The 26,873-nt window shown below is 42.5% G+C and overlaps 1 protein-coding gene across 1 annotated transcript in view; it reads right to left on the bottom strand.

The window, feature by feature from the left end:
- Positions 1-26,873, bottom strand: part of LOC128661698 (V-type proton ATPase subunit C 1-like) — a 183,087-nt gene that overhangs the window by 82,180 nt on the left and 74,034 nt on the right. Inside the window, exons 7-10 of the mRNA XM_053715923.1 lie at positions 16,974-17,068; positions 13,259-13,350; positions 10,769-10,867; positions 10,142-10,210 (exon numbers count right to left, since the gene is read on the bottom strand). Of these exons, the coding sequence (XP_053571898.1) occupies positions 10,142-10,210; positions 10,769-10,867; positions 13,259-13,350; positions 16,974-17,068 (355 nt within the window). The remainder of the gene's footprint in view (positions 1-10,141; positions 10,211-10,768; positions 10,868-13,258; positions 13,351-16,973; positions 17,069-26,873) is intronic.

Below are 26,873 nucleotides of genomic sequence, written 5' to 3'. Positions count from 1 at the left end.
ATGTTTAGCAATTTTGTCTTGGATGACACATCCGCTGACCAAGACTTTAGCCAAAGCGCTCTGCGCGCCACGATAGCAAACCCTGAATTTTTCGCCGCTAGTCTAGCTAATTGCAAAGCGGCATCTAAAATAAAAGAGTTAGCCAATTTAAGTGCGTTAACTCTGTCCATAACCTCCTCATATGGAGTTTCTCTACTGAGCGACTTTCTAGTTCCTCGAACCAGAACCACGCTGCCGTAGTGACAGGAACAATGCATGAAATTGGTTGTAGAAGGTAGCCTTGCTGTACAAAAATCTTTTTAAGCAAACCTTCTAATTTTTTATCCATAGGATCTTTGAAAGCACAACTATCTTCAATAGGAATAGTAGTGCGTTTGTTTAGAGTAGAAACTGCCCACCCTCGACCTTGGGGACTGTCTGCCATAAGTCCTTTCTGGGGTCGACCATAGGAAATAATTTCTTAAATATAGGGGGGGGGAACAAAAGGTATGCCGGGCTTTTCCCACTCCTTATTTACTATGTCCGCCACCCGCTTGGGTATAGGAAAAGCGTCGGGGGGCACCGGAACCTCTAGGAACTTGTCCATCTTGCATAATTTCTCTGGAATGACCAAGCTGTCACAATCATCCAGAGTAGATAACACCTCCTTAAGCAGTGCGCGGAGATGTTCTAATTTAAATGTCACATCAGGTTCAGCTTGATGAGAAATTTTTCCCTGAATCTGAGATTTCTCCATCAGACAAAACCTCCCTCATTGCCCCTTCAGATTGGTGTGAGGGTATGACAGAACAATTATCATCAGCGCCCTCTTGCTCTTCAGTGTTTAAAACAGAGCAATCGCGCTCTCTCTGATAAGTAGGCATTTTGGATAAAAGATTTGCTATGGAGTTATCCATTACAGCCGTTAATTGTTGCATGGTAATAAGTATTGGCGCACTAGATGTACTAGGGGCCTCCTGCGTGGGCAAAACTGGCGTAGACACAGTAGGAGATGATGTAGTATGTTTACGCCCCTCATCTGAGGAATCATCTTGGGCAATATCATTATCTGTGGCAGTACTGTCCTTTCTTTGTTTGGACGCTATGGCACAATTATCACATAAATTTAAATGGGGAGACACATTGGCTTTCATACATATAGAACATAGCTTATCTGAAGGTACAGACATGTTAAACAGTCTTAAACTTGTCAACAAAGCACAAAAAACGTTATAAAATAAAACCGTTACTGTCTCTTTAAATTTCAAACAGAAAACACTTTATTACTGAATATGTGAAAAAGTATGAAGGAATTGTACCAAAATTTCACCACAGTGTCTTAAAGCATTAAAAGTATTGCACACCAAATTTCAGAGCTTTAAACCCTTAACCCTTAAAATAACAGAACCGGAGCCGTTTTAAAATTTAACCCCTATACAGTCCCAGCTATAGTCTTTGCTGAGACCCAACCAAGCCCAGAGGGGAATACGATACCAAATGACGCCTTCTAGAAGCTTTTTTAGTGATTCTTAGATCCTCACACATGCATCTGCATGCCCTGCTCTCCAAAAACAACTGTGCAGTAATGGCGCGAAAATGAGGCTCAGTTCTATAACTAGAAAGGCCCCCTGACTGAAAAAGGTGTCCAACACAGTGCCTGCCGTTTTATAAACGTTCCCCAAGATTATAAATGCCAATTGTTAGCCTAAATCTGAATAATATGCCCAAATAAAGCAATCGATTTAGCCCATAAAAATGTCTACCAGTTTTTTTTAGCCCTTATTAAGCCCTTTATTCTGTATGTTTGACTAAGAAAAATGGCTTACCGGTCCCCATGAGGGGAAATGACAGCCTTCCAGCATTACACAGTCTTGTTAGAAATATGGCTAGTCATACCTTAAGCAGAAAAGTCTGCTAACTGTTTCCCCCAACTGAAGTTACTTCATCTCAACAGTCCTATGTGGAAACAGCAATCGATTTAGTTACTGTCTGCTAAAATCATCTTCCTCTTACAAACAGAAATCTTCATCCTTTTCTGTTTCAGAGTAAATAGTACATACCAGCAATATTTTAAAATAACAAACACTTGATAGAAGAATAAAAACTACATTAAAACACCAAAAAACTCTTAACCATCTCCGTGGAGATGTTGCCTGTGCAACGGCAAAGAGAATGACTGGGGTGGGCGGAGCCTAGGAGGGACTATATGGCCAGCTTTGCTGGGACTCTTTGCCATTTCCTGTTGGGGAAGAGATATCCCACAAGTAAGGATGACGCCGTGGACCGGACACACCAATGTTGGAGAAATACATCCTATCACTAATATTAATATCTTACACCTACAGTTTCTTAGGTAGCCTATCTGCCGTCAAGTCTATGAATACATTTATCCATTGATACTGTATATATGTATCATCCATCTTACAAAGTATTTATCCTTAGATACAATATTGATATAATGTATGGACGGCGATATTACATTTGGTCTCAAGGTAGACACAGGTGTGAACTGCATACATAGGTTTAGATCAGTCACATCAGCCCTCCCATTTATCTCAGTGTTTGTAGTTAGTTCAGCCTTATCCCAGCTCATATTCATCACTTGTAATTCTACAACGAAGTTTAGAGTTATCCATTAACACATTATAAATATTGGGGATGGGCTATTAATGGCACAACAATGTAATCCAATTTGATTTTGATTTTAATTTCCTTCGATATGTTCCACCTTAGGGATTAGGTATTTATCATATACCGTCTTAAATTTTTAAATATATATAGTCTGTGTTATTCACTTTAAATGTATGTGTGCATTTGAGCAGCTGTCTATTGTTGTCTCCATGGCAACGGTTGTCATGGCAATGTACACATACGCCACACAGTTTGACACGAGAAATCGAGTGTATTGACAGTGTTGATTGTTTTAAGCACTTATCACTCCACACCACACAGGGTGTATATAACCTGGAAGCTAATCAGGTTTTTTTGAGATTTGTTGTTTAGGTGCATAAAATTCGTAATTTGCACTAAACCGGAAGTGACGTTTCAAACTTCCGGTATTAGCCAAGACGGTGGAACGCATTATGCGTTTCCACTGCCGATAATCTTGCCGCGAAAGCTGGGGGAGATGTGAGGTTTGTGATTGGTACACTTTGGTTGTAAAACACTATAAAATGTTTGATTATTGTCACTGTTGTATGCTGATGATGGGGTATAATACCCCGAAAACGTTCCACATTAAAAGTTTGAAAAAAGACCTGTGAGTGCAAACGTCCTGTTCCTGTATTTTGCCATATCTTTGCACCCAGGCTGTCGGCAATTGGTGGGTTAAGCTGGAAGATGTATATTATAAATAAAAATATATATATATATATAAAAAATTATAAAAATTATAGATATAGCACTACAAGTTATGTAATTTATGTATTATGCCGCACAAAAAAAAAGATATTAGGGAAAATATGAACCCAATAAGTATAAATCCAATTGTAAATTCCAAAACTTTAGAGCTCTAATATATTCAAAATTCCAGATAATGAACCATGTTAGAAAGCAAAGGAGAGGGGGGGTAACAATTACTTTGAAACAAAAAATAATTTATGACTAGAGAATACTACTTGATATTTTATTTTTAAAATAGCGATGCAAGTTTCTGTATTGTGTGGATTATTATTGAAACACTGAACTTTATATTGATTTTAACATGCCATGTTATAAGTAGAATATAAAAAAAAATCCTGTTATTACTTGCTTGTCCACTAGGTGGCAGTATATTAACAAAATTGTTCATAGTAAGCTTTTCTCTTTATACAAATCAAAACATGTTTAAAGGAACAGAAAACCTTTTTTTTTCCTCTTTCTTTCATGATTCAGATAGAGTGTGCAAATTTAAACAACTTTCTAATTTACTTCTATTACTAAAAGAAAAGTAGGAACGTAAATTCAGGAGCCTGCACATGTCTGGAGCACTATGCAGCAGTTTTGAATTAAAGTGATCGTAAATCCCAGCATTTTGTGAAACTCTAGGATTTACCAGCGGAACAAATAAAGGGGGACTTTCAGTTATGAAGTATAAAATACTTCATCATAATAAATTCCTTTATTTGTCTGAAGCGTTCGCCCGCGCTGAGCATCACAGGCAGCCCACAGCAGAACACTGTTTTTCAGTGAGTTGACTTTCCAGCTCTTAGCCAATAGCCGTGTGGGCCAGCTTTCATTATGCTGGATAGCTAGCACGCTATTAGCTAAGATCACCTCACAGCAAAATAGCGTTCTGCTGTGGGCAGCCTGAGGTGCTCAGTGCGGCGAACAGACAAACAAAGGAACTTTCAGCATGAAGTGTTATATCCTTTATGAGTGAACGTCCCCTTTATTTGCTGCATTGGTAGATCCTAGCGGTTCAAAAAATGCTAGGATTTACGATCACTTTAATTTTATTCATTTGCAAGAGCACTAGATAACAGCACTATTTCCTGCCAGTCTTGTTTTCTGAATAATTCTAGATTTTGGAATTCAGAATTCTGGGGATTTGTAACTGTGTCTATTTTAAATGTACTAACTGTGCAGTAAACTTGTGATGTCAAATTCTTTCGACTACAACAATTACTGCTGGTGACATTTTGGAACTTTACAATCTCATGAGTCTAGATCTGTTTTTTTTTTTTTTTTTTTTTTTTTTTTTTTTACAAATTCTTTCATTTTACTTCTTGAGAATTTAATATTATTAATAATAATAATAATAATAATAATAGTTCTTAAAAAAATAAACATTGACAAAAAGATAATGTGCAAAATATGCTCACAACAAGCTAACAGCAGTTTTCAAGAAGACAAGCATAAAACAGATGTGAGTATAGAGGGTGCAACGACCTTGTAAATTCATTTCAAAAGCTTATGACAAGTGGTAGGGTTTTCTAAAGGACTGAAACAGCTTCAAGCCTGAAAAAAACTACAAAAGCCATACAATTCACCGTAAAAGGGAATTCCGATGTATTAGAATGGGGGCGAAAGTGTCTCTGCAAATTGCCAGCAATCCCAAAAACAAAAGGAAAGCTCTTCTAAAGTGCCCTATAATACTGGACCCACCAATGGGGCCATAATCTACACTATGAACATGGAAGATTCACAAAAAAAAAGATAGGTACTGTATGTAGCTTAATCTGACAGTGGCAAACACATCTGTCATGTGAGTCATATCGTATATTTCAGAAAAAACATAAATTATGCTTACCTGATAATTTAATTTCCATCTGTGGTAGGAGAGTCCATTGCTTCATTCATTACAGGTGGGAAATAAGAACCTGGCCACCAGGAGGAGGCAAAGAAACCCCAGGCCTAAATAACTCCCCCACTCCCCTCATCCCACAGTCATTCTGCCAAGGGAACAAGGAACAGAAGGAGAAATATCAGGGTATAAATGGTGCCAGAAGAATAATATTAAATGTAGATCCGTCCACCGGAGCAAACGGGCGGGAGCAGATGGAAATGAAATTATCAGGTAAGCATAATTTATGTTTTCCATCTTAATGGGAGGAGAGTCCACTGCTTCATTCATTACTTGTGGGAACAAAAACACAAGCTCTAGAGGACACTGAATGAACAAAAACGGGAGGGTAAAAGGAGGCGGACCCTATACTGAGGTCACCACATCCTGCAGAACCTCTCCCCCAAACACAGCAATTTTGTAAAACTCTGTAAAAGTATGTAAGGAGGACCAAGTAGCTGCCTTATGAATGTGCTCCACAGAGGCCTCATTGTTAAAGGCCCAAGAAGAGGCCACAGCTCTAGTTGAGTGAGCCGTAATCCTCGGAGGAGGTTATGTCCTGCTGTCTCATAGGCTAAACTCATAATCCTCCTCAACCAAAAACACAGAAGTGGAAGAGGCCCTCTGCCCCCTACGCTTCCCTGAATACACCACAAATAAGAATCCTGGACACTCTAGCCTTGTGCAGGGATATCCACGTTCCTCACACCAGGATAAGTAGGTCATCCACACCTTATGATAGATGCGATAAGTGATCATCTTCCTGGCCTGGATGAGAGTATCAATTACTCTCAGAAAAACCTCTCTTAGCCAAGACTAGGCTTTCAATCTCCACGCAGTCAGCCTCAGAGAATTGAGATTTTGTGTAGAAAGGGACCCTGAACCAGCAGATCTCTGCGACAGGGTAACCTCCATGGAGGAGACGATGACATCCCCCACCAGATCCACAAACCACATCCTCCGCGGCCACAACGGAGCAATCAGAATGGTCAAAGCTTGCTCCTGTTTAATGCGGGCCACCACTCGAGGAAGAAGTGGCAACGGTGGAAAATTTTTAATTAGGTTCAACTTCCAAGGCACCGCTAAGGCATCTATTAGCTCTGTCTGTGAGTCTTTGCACTGCGACCCATATCTGGGTAGCTTAAAGTTGAGTCTGGACGCCATGAGGTCTATCTCCAGCGTCCCCCATTTGTTGCAGATCTCCGCAAACACCTTAGGATGGAGAGACCATTCCCCTGGATGAAACAATTGTCTGCTGAGAAAGTCCGCTTCCCAGCTGTCCACACCTGGAATGTGGATCGCTGAGAGCGAACAATTGCGAGTCTCTGCCCATTCCAGAATCGAAGATACTGCCCTCATGGCTAGGGAGCTTCTCGTTCCCCCCTGATGGTTTATGTAAGCCACAAGGGAATTTTGTCCGACTGGAATCTGATGAATCGGGATGACCCCAGGTGGTGCCAAGCCCTCAGAGCGTTGAATATTGCTCGAAGTTGCAGAATATTTATTGGTAGAGTCGACTCCTCTCGAGTCCACCTGCCCTGTGCCCTTCTAGCACCCCAAACAGCTCCCTATCCTGATAGACTTGTGTCCGTGGTCACAATCTCCCAGGATGGCCTAAAGAAGTATGTCCCCTGGGCCAGCTGTGCCGGACAGATACACCAAGAGAGGGATTCCCTCACTCGGTTGTCCAGAGAGATCTGTTGGGATAGATCTTAATGATCGCCGTTCCATTGTCTCAACATGCATAACTGAAGAGGTCTGAGATGGAAACTGGCGAATGGAATGACATCTATGCTGGATACCATGAGTCCAATCACCTCCATACACCTGGCCACAGATGGCCTTGAGATCTGAAGGGCAAGACAGGTGGACCCAATCTTGGAATGTCACTGATCTGTCAAGAATATCTTCATAGATATGGAATCTATTATCATACCCAGGAACTCCACCCTGTTGCTGGGAACCAGAGAACTCTTTCCTTCATTTATCTTCCATCCATGGGATCGAAGGAGAAGAAGAGCCCTCGAGTGGTCCTCCGCAAGACTGCAGGATGGAGCCTGGACCAGAATATCGTCCAGATAAGGAGCCACCGCAATACCTCTGGCTCTCGCTACTGCAAACAGCGCCCCCATACCTTCGAAAAGACTCTTGGGGTAGTCGCCAGATATAACAATAGGGCCACAAACTGGAAGTGCTGGTTCAGAAATGCGAATCTTAGGAACCCAACGCGGTCCTTGTGGATTAGCAGGTGAAGGTAGGCATCCTTCAAGTCTATTGTCTCACGCACTCTAGAAAGGTGTCTCTTTGACAGGAGGAATCTGCCCCTGGGCGGATGAGTCTTGAACCCTATCCTGTAACCCTGGGTGATAACCTCCAGAACCCAAGGATCCTGTAGGTCTCTCATCCAAGCCTCTGCGAACAGAGATAGTCTGCCCCATACGCGATCCAGTGACGGATCGGGGGGGTGCCCCTTCATGCCGACTTTGTCTTGGCAGGCTTCTTGCTCTGCTTGGACTTGTTCCAAGATTAAGCTGGCTTCCAAGATCCCTTGGACTGCTCGGTCTTTGCAGCAGGCTGCTGGCGTTGAGACTTGTCTGAACGAAAGGGACCAAAAGTAGAGCCCTTAGGCTTATTCTTCTTATCCTGCGGAAGGAAAGCACCCTTGCCTCCCGTGACCGTGGATATGAGAGAGAGTCCAGGCCTGGACCAAAAAGCACTTTCCCCTGAAATGGAAGGGATAGTAATCTAGACTTGGAAGTCATGTCAGAAGACCACAACTTTCCCATAGAGCCCTGCGGGCTAGATTAGAGAAACTTGATATCTTGGCATTCCGGCGAATAACCTGCATGTTTGCATCACAGATAAAAGAATTAGCTACCCTTAAGGCCTTAATCTTTTCCTGTATCTCCTCGAGTGGAATCTCCACCTCAACCATAGCTGACAGTGCGTCACACCAATAGGTAGAGGCTCCAGCCACCGCATAGATCGCCGCTGCCAGTTGGAAAACAGAATCCATGTTGAGAAAGATGTTTCAACTCACGGGGTTTAACTTTTTATCCATGGGCTCTTTGAACGACGAAGCGAGCGTGGAGATAGCTCTAACCACCTTAGTAATGCCCCCCCCCCATAGCTCAAGCCAAGAGTCCGGAACAGGGAACAGCTATTTAAAAGAGTTAGAGGGAGAAAAGGACGAGCCCAGTTTCTCCCACTCATTCTTAATAATTGTAGCCATCTTCACGGGAACTGGGAAGGTCTGAGGCACCTTCCTGTCCTCGTAAACCCTATCTATCTTAGGGATTGAAAGTTCTTCCGGAAATTTCGGTTTCGGAACCTCCAACGTAGCAAGCACTTCTTTCAGTAAAAAGCGCAAATGCTCCACCTTAAACTTAAAATCTGGCTCCTCCATAGCAGGAGGTCTTGAAGACGCCGATTCTGTCCCAGAGGAAGTGCTCTCTGATGAGTCGGAGGCGTCCTCATCGGATAATCTCTCAGAGACATCCAAAGGATTAGATGACCCCTGGGACAGAAGGCTATGTCTTTCCCTTCACTTGCGCTTTGCAGGGCGTGGTAGGGCATGGAAAGTCACAGAAACCACTTGCAACTGGGCAGCGAAATCTGGCGGCCAGGAGGCCCCTCCCGCAGGAGGATTAGTAGGGCCTTGGAGAGCTACATGTGTAATCAGAGATGAATGTTGGGAACGCACCTCGCGGGATGGCGAACCCTCAGAGGGGGACGGCTCAGTAGTACTAAATATCTTATTCTTTTTAGATATTGCAATCTTATCAAAGCATGTGGAACACAGTTGAGCAGGCATCTGTACCTCCTCACAATAAACACAGGTATTATATTTAATTAAAGAGGGAGTATCCTCTAACATATCAGAGTCCTCCATAGCTTGCGCCTTTAATACGGACTGAGATAGATTAAATGGCACCCTTATACACCAATGGCCAGGGCACTCACCACCTCTTATAACCCGGACCACCGAGAAACCGTTACGTCTCCCGCAAATGCCGATCAGGAAAGAGAAAGTTGAAGAGGCCACACCCGGTCACATGGAGTGCCATGCAGAACCACCCCTGCACTATAGAGAAAATGCGCCAAAAAAAGGCTGCGCCGATCTTCACCTGACTGTTCACACATTGCTAGAGCCTCATCTCACACATTACGTAGCATTAACACAATAAAGATATTATGCATAAATACCCCCTGTTCAATAATCCCATTTCCAGGGATATTAACCCTTTAATCTATACAGATAAAAGGAGACACACTGTGACCATGTCTTCTTGCGTTATCATATGTGTATACATTAAACGATCTTACCAGAATCTATGCTTTGGGACAGGAACACGGCCGTTCAAGTGCGACAGGTTAGTAGCATCGCTCCTGACATGGACTTGAGTGAATAAAAGGCAGGCAGCGAAACTCGTCAACGCTGATTGCCAAGGAGCTGTTAACATGAGTCGGGATTGTTTTGCAGAGACGTCACTCCCTGCATCTTCGGACTCTAACTTTCATTCATGCTCTCACTGAGAGGCTGACAGGATTACTTAAAACTACAGTCCCATTTCGAAGAGTACTACCCTCCATAAGAGACTACGCCGAATCTTCAGAAACTTCTCTGCCAACCTCCTGTGACGAAAGACAAAGAATGACTGGGGGATGAGGGGAGTGGGGGGAGGTATTTAAGCCTTTGGCTGGGGTGTCTTTGCCTCCCACAAGTAATGAATGAAGCAGTGGACTCTCCTCCCATTAATATGGAAAGGAGTTATATGCAGCTGCATATGTTTTAAAATTTACAGTCTTTTATTCTGCAGTTGTCAGTGATCTACATCAGAATGCTGGAGATGCCATAGAATAGGCATATAAACTGGTATTATTCAGGATCTTACTTACTTGCTGGATCGAGGGACAACCATCTCAGAGAGAGTCTCATATTGCTTTACCCATTCATTGTAGTTATTCCTATGAAAATAAAAAAATGATACAAAGTTGAACATCAGCAATTAAACATATCCAAAATGTAGCAAAAGCAGAGTCCTTTTGGAAAGCTCTGCGGTCAATCCCTTTACCACACTTGTTTACCAGTGCCCATAGCATGTTTCAACCCCGTTTGTTACAAAATACTTTGTCATTTGAAAACCAAATGCTTGTAATCAGGAGCTAGGAGGTTATTTCAAAGAAAAAAAATGTAAATAGTATAACAGTTGTACTTTCTACAACTGGTAGAAACATAATTTAGATAGACCCTACAAATTGTAAAATTTACAAGAGGGGTAGAATCTAACAATCATTGTAGAGCTTTCTCTCCAGCACTGCTAAATGTGCAGATAGTCCAGCAATTAGTAGGTAATGATATGAGACAGAATGAAATAGCTGGTCTCAATAAGCTCTATTCACAAACACCATTGGAAAAGTTATTTTTAACGCTTTAAATACATTGTACATAAAATGTGCATCACTTTAAAATAATAAATTATCATAACAACAACAGTATCTAAAAAACAATATGGAAATACTTACTTAGGGACGACTACCAAAAGCGTGACCAGGTACTCTGAATCAAGAACGAAGTCATCTTTTTTTACAATTTCAGCCAGACTTCTGGTTATCAAACTTCCGCTATGGGGGAAAATTATATTAAAAAACCTGTGTTAGTTGTGGAACAAATGCAAAGCCATATTACTGATATTTTCCATGTGCTTTCCTTAAAAATAATCATGATTTTTGTAGTAAACAGCAATCCGGTAGCAATTACGGAAATATTTAATATTCATATCCCTTTACAGATTTACAGCTTTATAATGGGCTCATTATAAGTGCTGTTAGAATGTTTTGTACATTGTACAGACAACTTAATATGGGTTTTCCTTTATGTATGGCAGCCCCATATACACATTTTTTTTTTTAAATAAAACAAAAAAAAAAAAAGTATACTATAAACAGCCGTTTTCTTATATGAGAGATCAAAATTTACAGAGAACATGAACCCACACTAAGTAAACCTACATTTGAGAATCTTTCATTTTAGCTTTCACAAAAGAGCGTAATTCTGTCTTTCACATAAGGTGATATATAGCCAGTCAGTTTACCCTAAATTTGTATCCCCTTTAATTTGCTTGCAATGATCCATTTTACCTGCTGGAGTGTAATACATTTCTTACAAATGGCTCCTTTACCCTTATTTCAGCATTTGAATTAGCAGATTTAGCCTGTGGTATCTCTACCTATACAGAAAATGTCTATACTTAAAGGGATACTCTAATCAAAATTAAACTTTCATGATACAGATAGAGCATGCAATTCTAAGCAACTTTCTAATTTACTCCTATTATCTTTATTTAAAAAGCAGGAATGTAAGCATAGGAGCTGGCCCATTTTTGGTTCAGCACCTGGGTAGCGCTTGCTGATTTGTGGCTACATTTAATCGAAAAGCGCTACCAAGGGGCTGAACCAAAAATGGGCCAGCTCCTATGCTTACATTCCTGCTTTTTCAAATAAAGATAATAGGAGTAAATTAGAAAGTTGCTTAGAATTGCATGCTCTATCTGAATCATGAAAGTTTAATTTTCACTAGACTATTCCTTTAAAGAGACATGAAATCCAACTTTCCAATTTACTTCTTGTCATGATACAATCCTGTGGAGTAGTTGATACCTGGATTGGCTTCCCAGCAGAGGTGGTATTGCGATATGAGCATTGCCAGGTTAATCTGAAATGTTCTTTGTGTGTAGGAATACAGGGGTTTCGAGGCCCTCCTCAAGGGAACCAGAGCTGCGTGCTATTAACCCTTTCATGCCCACACCTCTCCCCATTTGTGACTGTTGAGGAAGGCTTAATCGTCGCACTTCTATTTATTTTTTTTTGGGGGGGGGGGTTTTTTGTTCTCTTGGTAGGGTCAGAAGATGCTGATTGGTGACTGCACATATATGCCTTATGTTATAGCCTCACCCATGTACATTGCTGTTACTTAAAGGATACCAAGACAATTAAGCAAATTAGAAAAAATAAATACATTGGAATGTTGTTTAAAATGGCATGCTCTATCTGAATCATAAAAGAAAAACTTTGGGTTTCGTGTCCCTTTAAGTATTGGCTATAGAAAAGCTGTGTAAACAGTCCGCAGAAGAAATTAAACTCCCAGTGGCGGTTAGAGAGAACAATATAAAATGAACATGTTATTACTTATCTCTCCTAAGTATTGGGCTTTAGCATACAGACGGACATAATATAAAAAAATTTGTGTAAACAAAGTAATAAAATATTGGTTTGTGGTTTCAAATAACAAAACCAGCTATTTCATATACAAAAAATAAAGTAAAAGAAGCCATTTCTTGTACATTTTATACTCTGCAGCCGATATAAAATGTTATTGGATACAAAAAAAATTTTTTACAGTATACTGTCCCTTCAAATCATATAGGGAGATAGAAGCTCTGCAATAGTTCCCTCCCCAACACTAGTGATTACCTGGTTTCTAGTGGCAGAGGTTTAACCATGATCAACTGCCTCAACTGAGGGGTCCCTATAGTGCAAATGAGAAGGAAATAGGTGCACTCTTGTAGACCCCAGCCCCTCATTAAAAAAACACTTTAAGTGATGCTGCAGGTTACTGCTGTTTTTATGCTGATCATCCACATTTGAAAGAGCTGACCTCTCTCTTTCAAATTAGGCTGTGTAGTGGGACCCCAGGAGCGGACTCAAAAAAGTGACCCCCAAAACATATGACTGTTGTAATCTTAGTGCAGATTATGACCATGATAAGACGTTAATTAAAAGAGTCCCACACACAATACAGGGAACACACTGATAAAAAAAAAAAAGGTCACTGAAATGTTTTTACCAGGCTTCAAAGCAAAACAAAGTTTTAAAAGGAAACCAAATAAAATGTCATTTACATAAACCCCATAGTGTTTACCAACAAAACAGCCATCAACTAAGAACAAGAGGAAACCATAAAATCTGTGTCTGTTGCATATCTGACATAAAGTACATTAAGAAGAAATATCTTACGCATTTTTTCTTTCCAAGTTCTGAAGATTTCCTTTTAGATTATTATAAGCAGAGGCCCTTGCTTTAAGATCATTATCAATCTGGGTTACACCCTGGGAATAAAGAAAAAGAATTCAGCTAACAAAAAAAAACCCACAGAAAACAATGATCTAGACGTTTTGTTTTTGGATAAAAAAGGGCTAACAATTGTATTTGATCTGGACAAATATAGAATACAGAATAAGCAACAGCTGCACTAACAATTATTTGTAGCTAATAATGTACAGTACATTGAAGACTACAGGAGCGATAACAAGACTGCTCATTAAATGGTCTCCAAATAAATAGGTCACAATCAGACACAGCTAGAAATAGTAAATCTCAGCTATTTTTCTAATCTTTGCCTAGTTAAGACCTGTAACAAAAAAATAAATAAAGGCAGAGCAAAAGATCATAAAAGTCGATGGCATGCTGGGGTTTAGAGCAATGTGCTTTGCTGTACTGCAGGATGCATAGACTAAAGCACCAGTTAGTGCATCCTGCAGTACAGCTTTAGCATAGACTAAAGCACCAGTTAGTGCATCCTGCAGTACAGCTTCAGCATACACTAAAGCACCAGTTAGTGCATCCTGCAGTACAGCTTCAGCATAGACTAAAGCACCAGTTAGTGCATCCTGCAGTACAGCTTCAGCATAGACTAAAGCACCAGTTAGTGCATCCTGCAGTACAGCTTCAGCATAGACTAAAGCACCAGTTAGTGCATCCTGCAGTACAGCTTCAGCATAGACTAAAGCACCAGTTAGTGCATCCTGCAGTACAGCTTCAGCATAGACTAAAGCACCAGTTAGTGCATCCTGCAGTACAGCTTCAGCATAGACTAAAGCACCAGTTAGTGCATCCTGCAGTACAGCTTCAGCATAGACTAAAGCACCAGTTAGTGCATCCTGCAGTACAGCTTCAGCATAGACTAAAGCACCAGTTAGTGCATCCTGCAGTACAGCTTCAGCATAGACTAAAGCACCAGTTAATGGATCCTGCAGTACAGCTTTAGCATAGACTAAAGCACCAGTAAGTGCATCCTGCAGTACAGCTTCAGCATAGACTAAAGCACCAGTTAATGGATCCTGCAGTACAGCTTTAGCATAGACTAAAGCACCAGTAAGTGCATCCTGCAGTACAGCTTCAGCATAGACTAAAGCACCAGTTAGTGCATCCTGCAGTACAGCTTCAGCATACACTAAAGCACCAGTTAGTGCATCCTGCAGTACAGCTTCAGCATAGACTAAAGCACCAGTTAATGGATCCTGCAGTACAGCTTTAGCATAGACTAAAGCACCAGTAAGTGCATCCTGCAGTACAGCTTCAGCATAGACTAAAGCACCAGTTAATGGATCCTGCAGTACAGCTTTAGCATAGACTAAAGCACCAGTAAGTGCATCCTGCAGTACAGCTTCAGCATAGACTAAAGCACCAGTTAGTGCATCCTGTAGTACAGCTTCAGCATAGACTAAAGCACCAGTTAATGCATCCTGCAGTACAGCTTCAGCATAGACTAAAGCACCAGTTAATGTATCCTGCAGTACAGCTTCAGCATAGACTAAAGCACCAGTTAATGTATCCTGCAGTACAGCTTCAGCATACACTAAAGCACCAGTTAATGGATCCTGCAGTACAGCTTTAGCATAGACTAAAGCACCAGTAAGTGCATCCTGCAGTACAGCTTCAGCATAGACTAAAGCACCAGTTAGTGCATCCTGTAGTACAGCTTCAGCATAGACTAAAGCACCAGTTAATGCATCCTGCAGTACAGCTTCAGCATAGACTAAAGCACCAGTTAGTGCATCCTGCAGTACAGCTTCAGCATAGACTAAAGCACCAGTTAATGCATCCTGCAGTACAGCTTCAGCATAGACTAAAGCACCAGTTAATGTATCCTGCAGTACAGCTTCAGCATACACTAAAGCACCAGTTAGTGCATCCTGCAGTACAGCTTCAGCATAGACTAAAGCACCAGTTAGTGCATCCTGCAGTACAGCTTCAGCATACACTAAAGCACCAGTTAGTGCATCCTGCAGTACAGCTTCAGCATAGACTAAAGCACCAGTTAATGGATCCTGCAGTACAGCTTTAGCATAGACTAAAGCACCAGTTAGTGCATCCTGCAGTACAGCTTCAGCATAGACTAAAGCACCAGTTAAAGGGACATAATACTCATATGCTAAATCACTTGAAACTGATGCAGTATAACTGTAAAAAGCTGACAGGAAAATATCACCTGAGCATCTCTATGTAAAAAAGGAAGATATTTTACCTCACAATCTCCTCAGCTCAGCAGAGTAAGTTCTGTGTAAAAAGTTATACCCTGCTGCAGGTAAAAAAATTAAAAAAATGAAGAAATGAACAGCAGCCAATCAGCATCAGCAGTGCTGAGGTCATGAACTCTTACTGTGATCTCATGAGATTTCATAGTAAGCTTCCTTTACCTGATTGGTGAAATAATATGAGAGTGCACGATGCTAGTCCCTTCAGATGTCCCAGGACAAACACACTAAAATGCTGCTTAGAAATCCTTTACAATGGGAGGTGGCTACTGAGGAACTTTTGAGGTAAAATATCTTTCTTTTTTACATAGAGATGTTCAAGTGATATTTTCTAATCAGCTTTTTACAGCTATGCTGCATCACTTTCAAGTGTTTAAACATTTGGGTATTATGGCCCTTTAATATACCGTGCAGTACAGTTTCAGCATAGACTAAAGCACCAGTTAATATACCGTGCAGTACAGCTTCAGCATAGACTAGACTAAAGCACCAGTTAATGCATCCTGCAGTACAGCTTCAGCATAGACTAAAGCACCAGTTAATGCATCCTGCAGTACAGCTTCAGCATAGACTAAAGCACCAGTTAATAAACCGTGCAGTACAGCTTCAGAATAGACTAAAGCACCAGTTAACAAACCGTGCAGTACAGCTTCAGCATAGACTAAAGCACCAGTTAATGCATCCTGCAGTACAGCTTCAGCATAGACCAAAGCACCAGTTAATGCATCCTGCAGTACAGCTTCAGCATAGACTAAAGCACCAGTTAATGCATCCTGTAGTACAGCTTCAGCATAGACCAAAGCACCAGTTAATGCATCCTGCAGTACAGCTTCAGCATAGACTAAAGCACCAGTTAATGCATCCTGCAGTACAGCTTCAGCATAGACTAAAGCACCAATTAATGCATCCTGTAGTACAGCTTCAGCATAGACTAAAGCACCAATTAATGCATCCTGTAGTACAGCTTCAGCATAGACTAAAGCACCAGTTAATGCATCCTGCAATACAGCTTCAGCATAGACTAAAGCACCAGTTAATGCATCCTGCAGTACAGCTTCAGCATAGACTAAAGCACCAGTTAATGCATCCTGCAGTACAGCTTCAGCATAGACTAAAGCACCAGTTAATGCATCCTGCAGTACAGCTTCAGCATAGACTAAAGCACCAGTTAATGCATCCTGCAGTACAGCTTCAGCATAGACCAAAGCACCAGTTAATGTATCCTGCAGTACAGCTTCAGCATAGACTAAAGCACCAGTTAATGTATCCTGCAGTACAGCTTCAGCATAGACTAAAGCACCAGTTAATGCATCCTGCAGTACAGCTTCAGCATAGACTAAAGCACCAGTTAATGCATCCTGCAGTACAGCTTCAGCATGCCACCGACTTTTAAAGTCCTTTAACTCATATCTTACCTTAGCAATGATTTCAGCAATGTTTTTTAATGACTGCTTAATTGGATACTTTGCCATATCCCACTGGAACCTGGTTATGTAGGTGACCAAATCCACTGAGAATAGAAAAAGCAAAATAGTTTTATGAGCTTTATAATAAAAAAAACTAGCCATTATATTACATTACAGAGACACAGAAGATTGTTGTCTACCTACTACAGCTTGCTCCAGTTTGTGTAAAGGGTCTTTTCATATGCAGGGGGGGGTCTGCTCTTTTTCCTTTCCAGACAATTTCAGTGGGTGTCCCAGCCTAACCTTTTGCTAAACTGTGAGCTTCTAAGTAAGTTTTTAAACTGTTTTATACTGGATTTTTAGATCAGTATCTGTGCAAATTATTCTTTATAGTAGTGTCTTTTACATGAAATTGAATAAAAATGGGTGTATACTGTCCCTTTAAGTGATTATTTATAGGTAAATATATTAAAGGGACACAAGTAAAAATGGAAATGCCCAGTAGTGTAATAAACATTGGCAAAAATGCATCTGAGATACGTTATGTTATCAGGCGTCTAAATGTGCGCACAGTTCACCTTAGCATACACAGGTAAGCCACTTGCATGTGCATCCAACTCACAAATGTTCAGAAGCATTTCTGCAAACAAAAGTGTTGTACAAAAATGCTTCAAGATGGGGCCATGTGCACAAGAAAAGGCAAGAGAGTGTGATAACTTCCCAGAAGCATTTATTGGAAATAAAAGCACTTCAATAAAAGTAATTAAAGTGAATGTCAATTTTAGAAGCCTGTAATTTGAATACTGATTTATGAACTCTTAACTAGCTAAACTGCATTAAAAAATAAATAGTTTAGTTATATTATTTTTACCAAAATTCGATACGTTTGCACCCGGACTCCTCCTACTCGCCACTTCCTATTTCTGAGCATTGTGACGTATAGCGCTGTCCCGCTCTATACGTATCTCTAAAGTGCACAACCGTGGAGATCTTACAACGCGCATGCGTTACAATCAGATCAAATATGCGCATGAAAAAATATTAACTTACTCTGCGCACGCGTTATCAGCGTTAATCTGAGCATGCGCTTCAATCGTATTACGTGTATCGCTTACTAGTCTAGATATCAGCTAACGCAGGTGCAGAAAAAGCACATGACGTATTAAAAAATGGGGTTTAACACCCGGGGGGGAATAAATTATGCTTACCTGATAATTTTCTTTTCTTCTGACGGGAAGAGTCCACAGCTGCATTCATTACTTTTCGAAATACAGAACCTGCCTACCAGGAGGAGGCAAAGACACCCCAGCCAAAGGCTTAAATACCTCCCCCACTTCCCTTATCCCCCAGTCATTCTGCCAACGGAAGAAGGACCAGTAGGAGAAATATCAGGGTGAAAAAAAAGTGTCAGAAGAACAAAAATTGACTGTCGCCTTATAGACAAAACACGGCCGGGAGCTGTGGACTCTTCCCGTCAGAAGAAAAGAAAAATGATCAGGTAAGCATAATTTATGTTTTTCTTCTTAAACGGGAAGAGTCCACGTCCACAGCTGCATTCATTACTTTTGGGAAAACAATACCCAAGCTAGAGGACACTGAATGCAAACAAAGGGTGGGTACAAAAAATGCAGCCCCTTCGAAAGGCATCCCAGCCTGAAATTACCCGACACCCTATAAATAATAAACGACACAGGTAAAAACTTGAAGCCCAAGTAACTGCACATCAGTTACACAACCAGCAAAGCTGAGCTAGAGACCACTTAGCTCCAGAGTCTGCTAAGCACAAACAGCCTCCGAGGAGCCAGCCCCACAGCTCTCGACTCCCATTAAGAGTACCCGGCCGAAAGGACCTGGAACTCTACCTGCCCCAGAGAAGGAGAACAGATCCCCAGAAGAAATCCAAAAGGACCGTTCCACACGGCTCAACAACATAGAACAACCCAAGGTTGTCATGATAGAAGCGCCCAGGGAGATGAACTCCCTAGAAACATAAGGACCTGAAAAAAGTCCATAGTCCATACCCAAAGAAACACGTCCCAAAGAGGACTCGAGAATCATCTTCATATCCCTGATACAGCACCATACCATAAGGTGCTCCAGAAAAACGTGTTTCCTGTTGCATCGTATCAAGTCGAAACCTGCAGGCTAGACAAGCATAGACAGGATAACTTTCCCAGCAGCTAGCAAAGAGCTCTACAAGAGAACAAGCCCTCTGAACAGGAACTCGCATGACCAGCTTCCAGGTAGGAAAGCTGACCCAGCCATCGTGGAACCCAAACCACCGAAGAGGAGCAGAAATACTCAACAGCCCTCAGAATACCGGGCTCAAAGGAGCATCCCCTCCCAGCACCAGATGCCGTTAGAAAAGAGGAGGACATCAAAAGTCCTCCCACCGAAGGGGAGGACAGACTCAAGAAGAAAAGGGTCAACACTGCACCGAGTAACCGATCCCCGACCTTCCCTCCAGAATAATGGTCTCAGCCCAAAGGTTATTCAAGAACGAAGACAAGAGTCCCCGACCTCTGGAAGAAAAAGAATGGATCTACGAGGAACAAAACCCCCGAGTAGAGACAGAACAGACTTCGTGCTCAGACACGAGACACCCACACTGCTGTCTTCCATAAAGAGGAAGATTTCCCAAGAGAAGAGAGTTCTCAGACCCACAGCATCTTAATATCAGAATCCAGAAAGAAAAGGGGCTTTCCAAGAGTTCAAACCCCCAGCCTCCTGTTGGAGGGATGGTGGAACCAGTCACTACTCCACATTTCCCTTTCCATGATTCTGAAACGCAAGAAGGGAAAAATCCCTACAAGGCAAGGGAAACAAGGACACACAGGTCGTCACAGATACTGAGGTAACTCAGAATCAAGAGAACACACAAGAACCCATCCCCCCACTCTAGGAAAGAAGGTAACTAAAGCAACAGAAACCACCCTACCATAGAGGCGAAACCCAGTTGAAGAGAGACACATGGAGTCAACAGCAACATCAAATGCACCAAAAAAACAGTATGGATCCGTCAGAGACCTAGAACCTCAGCCTTAGGCAGATAGGCATCCCCCATGAGAAAAGAACCCCGTCCCCTTCAAAAGGGACACACGGGACCACAAAACCTAAAGTGAGACCGAACCGTCCACATCCGATCCAGGGAGAGACATGGTCCTAGGCAAGAGTCCTTGAAAAACGGAATTGATCGAAGGATCTAACTTCCTGAAGAACATTAAGCTGCCTCCTATGATTAGGAGCGCACCATCTAAATTCCGTAGACTTGGCGACCTAGCAACAGCCTCAACCCCAAGAGTCTGAAAAAACTCCTCACCAGTTTAAGAATTTGGCACCCAGTGCTCCTGGATTGCGAGGAAAAATCTTGAAGACAAGCTTAACCCCGTGTTACACACGCTGGCAAGGTAGCAACCAGCACCCGAAGGTGGACGTGAACCCTGAACCATCTGCTTGACATCCCAGTGAGCTAGACGTAAAACACCCTCCACGAAGCCCCAACGGGGCATGGAGGATAAATGATCATCTACCTGACCCCAGAAGGGCAACCGTCTGTAACCGACCTCGGACCTTCACTTTTAAGCTCCAATGCTAGATTTGCAATGAGGTCGAAGATAACACCCAAGCGTCGAAGACCATGGTCAGACCAAGGGTAGATCCTATATGGAAGGGACAGCCTCCAGAGATCCTTGCAGGATCGATCTTTCAAAAACCCCTTTAACAGGTTAGAAGCTGGAAGCCTCGCAGCTCCCCACAGAAGGCAGGAAAACCCCAGCACTCCACCTCTTAGAGTAACGCAACTCTGAGCAAAGGAAGGACATGCTCGCACTTTAAGACAAGATGACCCACGCAAGGCGGAAAGGAAGGAGACGCCACCGTAAAACAATGTTATTAGGCTAAAGAGTCAGCATCCGGAAGAACCTCAAGTGAAGACGCAAATCATTCACCACTCGGAACACTATACCACAGGTCTTTCACATCTCCCAACTCCAAAGGAATGGAAACTACGGTTCTGAGTCCCCAGGGACCTGTAAGAACCATGCCGCCGTCTGAAAAACACAGATCTGTATCCCAGGCGAGTAGCCAGAAAAAGCCAACCTTAGATCGGCACTCAGAACCCTCCATGCAGAAGCGTATCTACACACTAGGCCTCATACTTCGAAATAGGATCCGAGACCGGAGTCCATATCAATAGGCCAAGTGACAAGATTAAAATTAGCACCGCGAGGGTGACATGAACACAAGTAACAGCAGAAAAGCGTCCGACCAGTACCTGCCTGGTATAAGGACCCTTCAAAAGTGTCAGGGTGCCAGGAATCAGACAGACGAAATAATCACACTTTTATTAATAACAAAAAAATAATAAAAAGTCCACAAGTCAAATAAGCCAGGAGTCAAAACCAGAGCTGGTAGTCAGACAAGCCGAGTCAGGAGCCAAAGCGAATAGTCAGACGAGCCGGAATACGGAACAAGGAAAACAGCAGAGTCAGGAACAAGTCAGGGATCAGGAAGGACGTCAGGCAGCGAGGTAATACAAAGGAACTCACAAACAGGTCTGAGACAACGCAAAGGCAAAGTATACTGAACAGAGGCCCTTTAAATAATAAGTGATGACATCACAATTCTGAGACTGCATCCTGTCCCACACAGATGATGCACACCAGTCTGGCCATAAAAGGAAGTGCAGGAAATGAGCAGCGTCCCCCACAATGCACCATAGTCAGCAAGAGAGGTGAGTAAAATGGCTGCCAGCAGCACATGGCAAACAAAACAGGGAAAAAAGGAAATTTATGCTTACCTGATAAATTTATTTCTTTTATGATATAACGAGTCCACGGATTTCATCCTTACTTATGGGATATTGCCTCCTGGTCAGCAGGAGGAGGCAAAGAGCACCACAGCAGAGCTGTATATATAGCTCCTCCCTTCCCTCCCACTCCAGTCATTCGACCAAAGTTAGGAAGAGAAAGGAAAAGCCAAGGTGCAGAGGTGACTGAAGTTTAACAAAAATAATGACCTGTCTTAGAAAATGACAGGGTGGGCCGTGGACTCGTCATATCGTAAAAGAAATAAATTTATCAGGTAAGAATAAATTTCCTTTTCTTTTACAAGATATGACGAGTCCACGGATTTCATCCTTACTTATGGGATACAATACAATACCAAAGCTATAGGACACGGATGAAAGGGAGGGACAAGACAGGAACCTAAACGGAAGGCTCCACTGCTTGAAGCACCTTTCTCCCAAAAACAGACACGGACGAGGCAAAAGTATCAAATTTGGAAAAAGTGTGAAGAGACGACCAAGTTCCAGTCTTGCAAATCTGTTCAACAGAATCATAATTTTTGAATGCCCATGAGGAAGCCACAGCCCTAGTAGAATGAGCCGTAATTCTTTCAGGAGGCTGCTGTCCAGCAGTCTCATATGCAAAACGGATGATACTCTTCAGCCAAAAAGAAAGAGGTAGCCGTAGCTTTCTGACCCCTACGTTTTCCAGAGAAAACAACAAATAATGAAGATGATCGACGAAATTCTTTAGTCGCCTGCAAGTAAAACTTTAGGGCACGGACCACATCCAAGTTATGTAACAGACGCTCCTTCTTAGATGAAGGATTAGGACACAATGAAGGAACAATACTTTCCTGATTAATACTTTTGTTGGAAACAACCTTAGGAAAAAAAAACAGGTTTGGTACGCAACACTACCTTATCGGAATAAAAAATAAAAGGTAAGGAGAATCAGACTGTAATGCTGAGAGCTCAGAAACTCTGCGAGCAGAAGAAATAGCAACCAAAAATAAAACTTTCCAAGATAATAATTTAATATCTATGGAATGCATAGGTTCAAACGGAACCCATTAAAGAACCTTAAGAACTAAATTCAAACTCAAACTCAGGTCTAAACACAGGCCTGATTCTAGTCAGAGCCTGACAAACAGATTGAACATCCGGAATATCTGCCACACATTTGTGTAGCAAAATAGATAAAGCAGAAATCTGTCCTTTTAAGGAACTTGCTGATAACCTTTTCTCCAAACCTTCTTGGAGAAAAGATAAAATCCTAGGAATCCTAATCTTACTCCATGAGTAGCTCTTGGATTTGCACCAATAAAGATATTTATGCCATATCTTATGGTAAATCTTTCTAGTAACAGGCTTACGTGCCTGGATCAAGGTATCAATGACCGAATCAGAAAACCCTCACTTAGATAAAATCAGGCGTTCAATCTCCAAGCAGTCAGCTGCAGAGAAACTAGATTCGGATGATGGAAGGGTCCCTGAATGAGAAGGTCCTGCCTCAATGGAAGCTTTCACGGTGGCAGAGAGGACATATCCACAAGATCGGTATACCAAGTCCTGCAAGGCCACGCATGAGCGATGAGAATTACCGAAGCCCTCTCCTGTTTGATCCGAGCAATCACCCGGGGAAGGAGAGCAAACGGTGGAAACACATAAGCTAGGTTGAACGACCAAGGCACTGCCAAGGCACCTATCAGTTCGGCCTGAGGATCCCTGGACCTGGATCCGTATCTCGAGAGCTTGGCATTCTGACGAGATGCCATAAGATCCAGCTCCGGTACACCCCATCTGAGAATCAGGGTGGCAAAGACCTCCGGATGGAGTTCCCATTCCCCCAGGTGAAACATCTCTCTGCTCAAAAAAATCTGCTTCCCAGTTGTCCATTACTGGGATGTAGATTGCTGACACCACCGCCCACCGAATTATCTTGGATACTCCTGTCATCGCTAAGGAACTCCTTGTTCCTCCCTGATGATTGATGTAAGCCACAGTCGTGATGTTGTCCGACTGAAATCGGATGAATTTGGCCAAAGCCAACTGAGGCCAAGCCTGAAGCCAATTGAATATTGCTCTCAACTCCAGAATATTGATTGGAAGTAGAGACCCCGACCGAGTCAACACACCCTGAGCCTTCAGGGAATTCCAGACTGCAACCCATCCTAGTAGACTGGCGTCCGTTGTCACTATCACCCATGAGGGTCTGCGGAAGCACTTCCCTTGGGACAGATGATCCTGCGAAAACCACCAATGAAGAGAGTCTTTTGTCTCCTGATCCAGATCTATCTAAAGAGACAAATATGCATAATCTCCATTCCACTGTCTGAGCATGCTCAGTTGTAGAGGTCTGAGATGAAAACGAGCAAACGGAATGATGTCCATTGCCGACACCATCAATCCAATTACCTCCATGCACTGAGCCACTGATGGCAGAGGATTGGACTGAAGGGATCGGCATGTATTCAGAATCTTTAACTTTCTGACTTCCGTCAAGAAGATTTTCATGGACATAGAATCTATTAGAGTTCCCAGGAAAGGAACCCTTGTCTGTGGAATTAGTGAACTCTTTTCTAGATTCACCTTCCACCCGTGAGTCCTTAGAAAGGACAGAACAATGTCGGTATGAGACTTTGTTAGCTGATAAGACGACGCCTGGATCAGAATATCGTCCAGATAAGGCGCCACTGCAATGCCCCACGGCCTGAGAACCGCCAGCAGAGAGCCTAAAACCTTCGTGAAGATCCTGGGTGCCGTGGCCAGCCCGAAAGGAAGGGCCACGAACTGAAAAAGTTTGTCCAGAAAGGCAAACCTCAGGAACTGGTGATGATCTCTGTGGATAGGAATATGAAGATATGTATCCTTTAAGTCCACGATAGTAATATTGACCCTCCTGGATCAATGGAAGAATTGTCCGAATAGTCTCCATCTTGAAGGATGGAACTCTGAGAAACTTGTTTAGACTCTTGAGATCTAAAATGGGTGGGAACATTCCCTCTTTTTTGTCCCGTATGTTGGAACGGGACAAATTACTCCCATAGTAGAGAGGTCTTTTACACAACGTAAGAACGCCTCTCTTTTTATCTGGTCTACAGACAATCGTCAAAGAAGAAACCTTCCCCTTGGGAAGGAATTTTTGAACTCCAACTGATACCCTTGAGACACGATTTCTAGTGTCCAGGGATCCTGAACATCTCTTATCCAAGCCTGGAAAAAGAGAGAAAGTCTGCCCCCTGCCAGATCCGGTCCCAGATCGGGGACCACCCCTTCATGCTGTCTCGGGAGCAGCAGCGGGCTTCTTGGGCTGTTTACCCTTGTTCTAAGCCTGGTTGGGTCTCCCTTCCTGTTTAGCGTAAGAGGAAGGGGGGGATTCCTTTGAAATTACGAAAGGAACGAAAATTACTCTGTCGTCTTTGTTTAGATGTTTTGTTTTGAGGGAGGAGATGACCCTTACCTCCCGTAATGTCAGAAATGATTTCTTTCAAATCAGGCCCGAATAGGGTCTTTCCCTTGAAAGGAATAGCCAAAAGCTTAGATTTAGAGGACACATCCGCAGACCAAGATTTTAACCATAAAGCATTTAGTGCTAAGATGGAGAATCCCGAACTCTAAGCAGCTAATTTGGTTATCTGAAAGGAAGCATCCATAATAAATGAATTAGCCAGCTTCAGCGCCTTAATTCTGTCCTGTATTTCCTCTAAAGAGGTCTCAGTTCTAAGAGACTCTTCTAGAGCGTCAAACCAAAAAGCAGCCACAGTTGTGACTGTTACAATGCAGGCCGCCGGTTGCAATAAAAACCCCTGATGAATAGAGAGTTTTTTGAGAAGACCCTCCAACTTCTTATCCATGGGGTCTTTAAAAGCACAACTGTCCTCGATAGAGATAGTCGTACGCTTCGCCAGGGTAGAAATAGCTCCCTCCACCTTAGGGACCGTCTGCCAAGAGTCCCGAACAGTGTCAGCTATAGGGTACATTTTCTTAAAAATAGGGGAAGGGGAGAACGGGATACCCGGTCTTTCCAATTCCCTAGCAATAATCTGAGATTCTCTTAGGAACCGGAAAAACATCGGAGTAAGAAGGGACCTCTAAGTATTTGTCCATTTTACTCAATTTCTCTGGTGGGACAACAATAGAGTCACAGTTGTCCAGAGTCACCAAAACCTCTCGCAGTAAAAGCCGGAGGTGTTCAAGTTTAAATCTGAAGGACATGACGTCTGAATCTGTCGGGGGTAACGCACTTCGTGAGTCAGACAGTTCCCCCTCAGACAGGGCCTCCCTACCCCCCAATTCAGAGCCCTGGGAAGGTATATCGGAGATAGCCATTAAAGCATCAGAAGTCGCAGAGACCATATGGGCTTCTGACCTGCTGCGTTTGTCTTGTAACACTGGCAACTTAGATAAAACTTCTGTAAGCGTGGATGACATAACTGCAGCCATATCCTGCAGAGTGAATGAAGTGGACGCGGTTGAGGAACACAGTGTCGCTTGGGTGGGCGTTAAAGGTCTTGACGCTTGGGGAGAAAGTTGCGGCATACCCAGAGTCTCATCAGTCTGAGAAGCATCCTTAGACATACTTGCATTAAAGAAAATTTGTTATTTACATTGTAAAGCCCTCTCAGTACATGAGGGACAAAAAGTAATAGGGGGTTCCACATTGGCATCTAAACACATAGAACAGGTACTTTCCTGAAGTTCAGCCATGACAAACAAACCAGCAATAGCAATATTGATCGTCTTTTACTTAATTAAAATTAATTTTGAAAGCCAAAACTTATAGAATTTTTTTTAAATAAAACAAGCCTACTGTGTCTTTAAAAATGAAAACAGCATTAATTTTTCTGCTCCGCAACAAAACTATGCAACAATAGGGAGCACTATAAAATCTTTAGTAAATAGTTTGAGTTATGCATAAGGGTTTAACAAAACTTTTAGCACTCTGCTGTGGCGCCTACCTGCCCCCACGAGACACTGAATACTATGTGAGCGGCGCTCCCAAGTCTGTTTATGAAGTTGCATACACAAACTGACTTAGGCCACACCAGAGCCCAGAGACCTGCTGCCAATCGATGATCCATATGACAACTGCGCGGCTAAGCGCGCAAAGCTAGGCCCCG

Source organism: Bombina bombina, chromosome 5 (assembly GCF_027579735.1).
Source record: "Bombina bombina isolate aBomBom1 chromosome 5, aBomBom1.pri, whole genome shotgun sequence".
Taxonomy (NCBI): domain Eukaryota; kingdom Metazoa; phylum Chordata; class Amphibia; order Anura; family Bombinatoridae; genus Bombina; species Bombina bombina.
The sequence above is the reverse complement of the archived record's forward strand: the minus strand, read 5'-3'. Positions and strand labels throughout refer to the sequence as shown.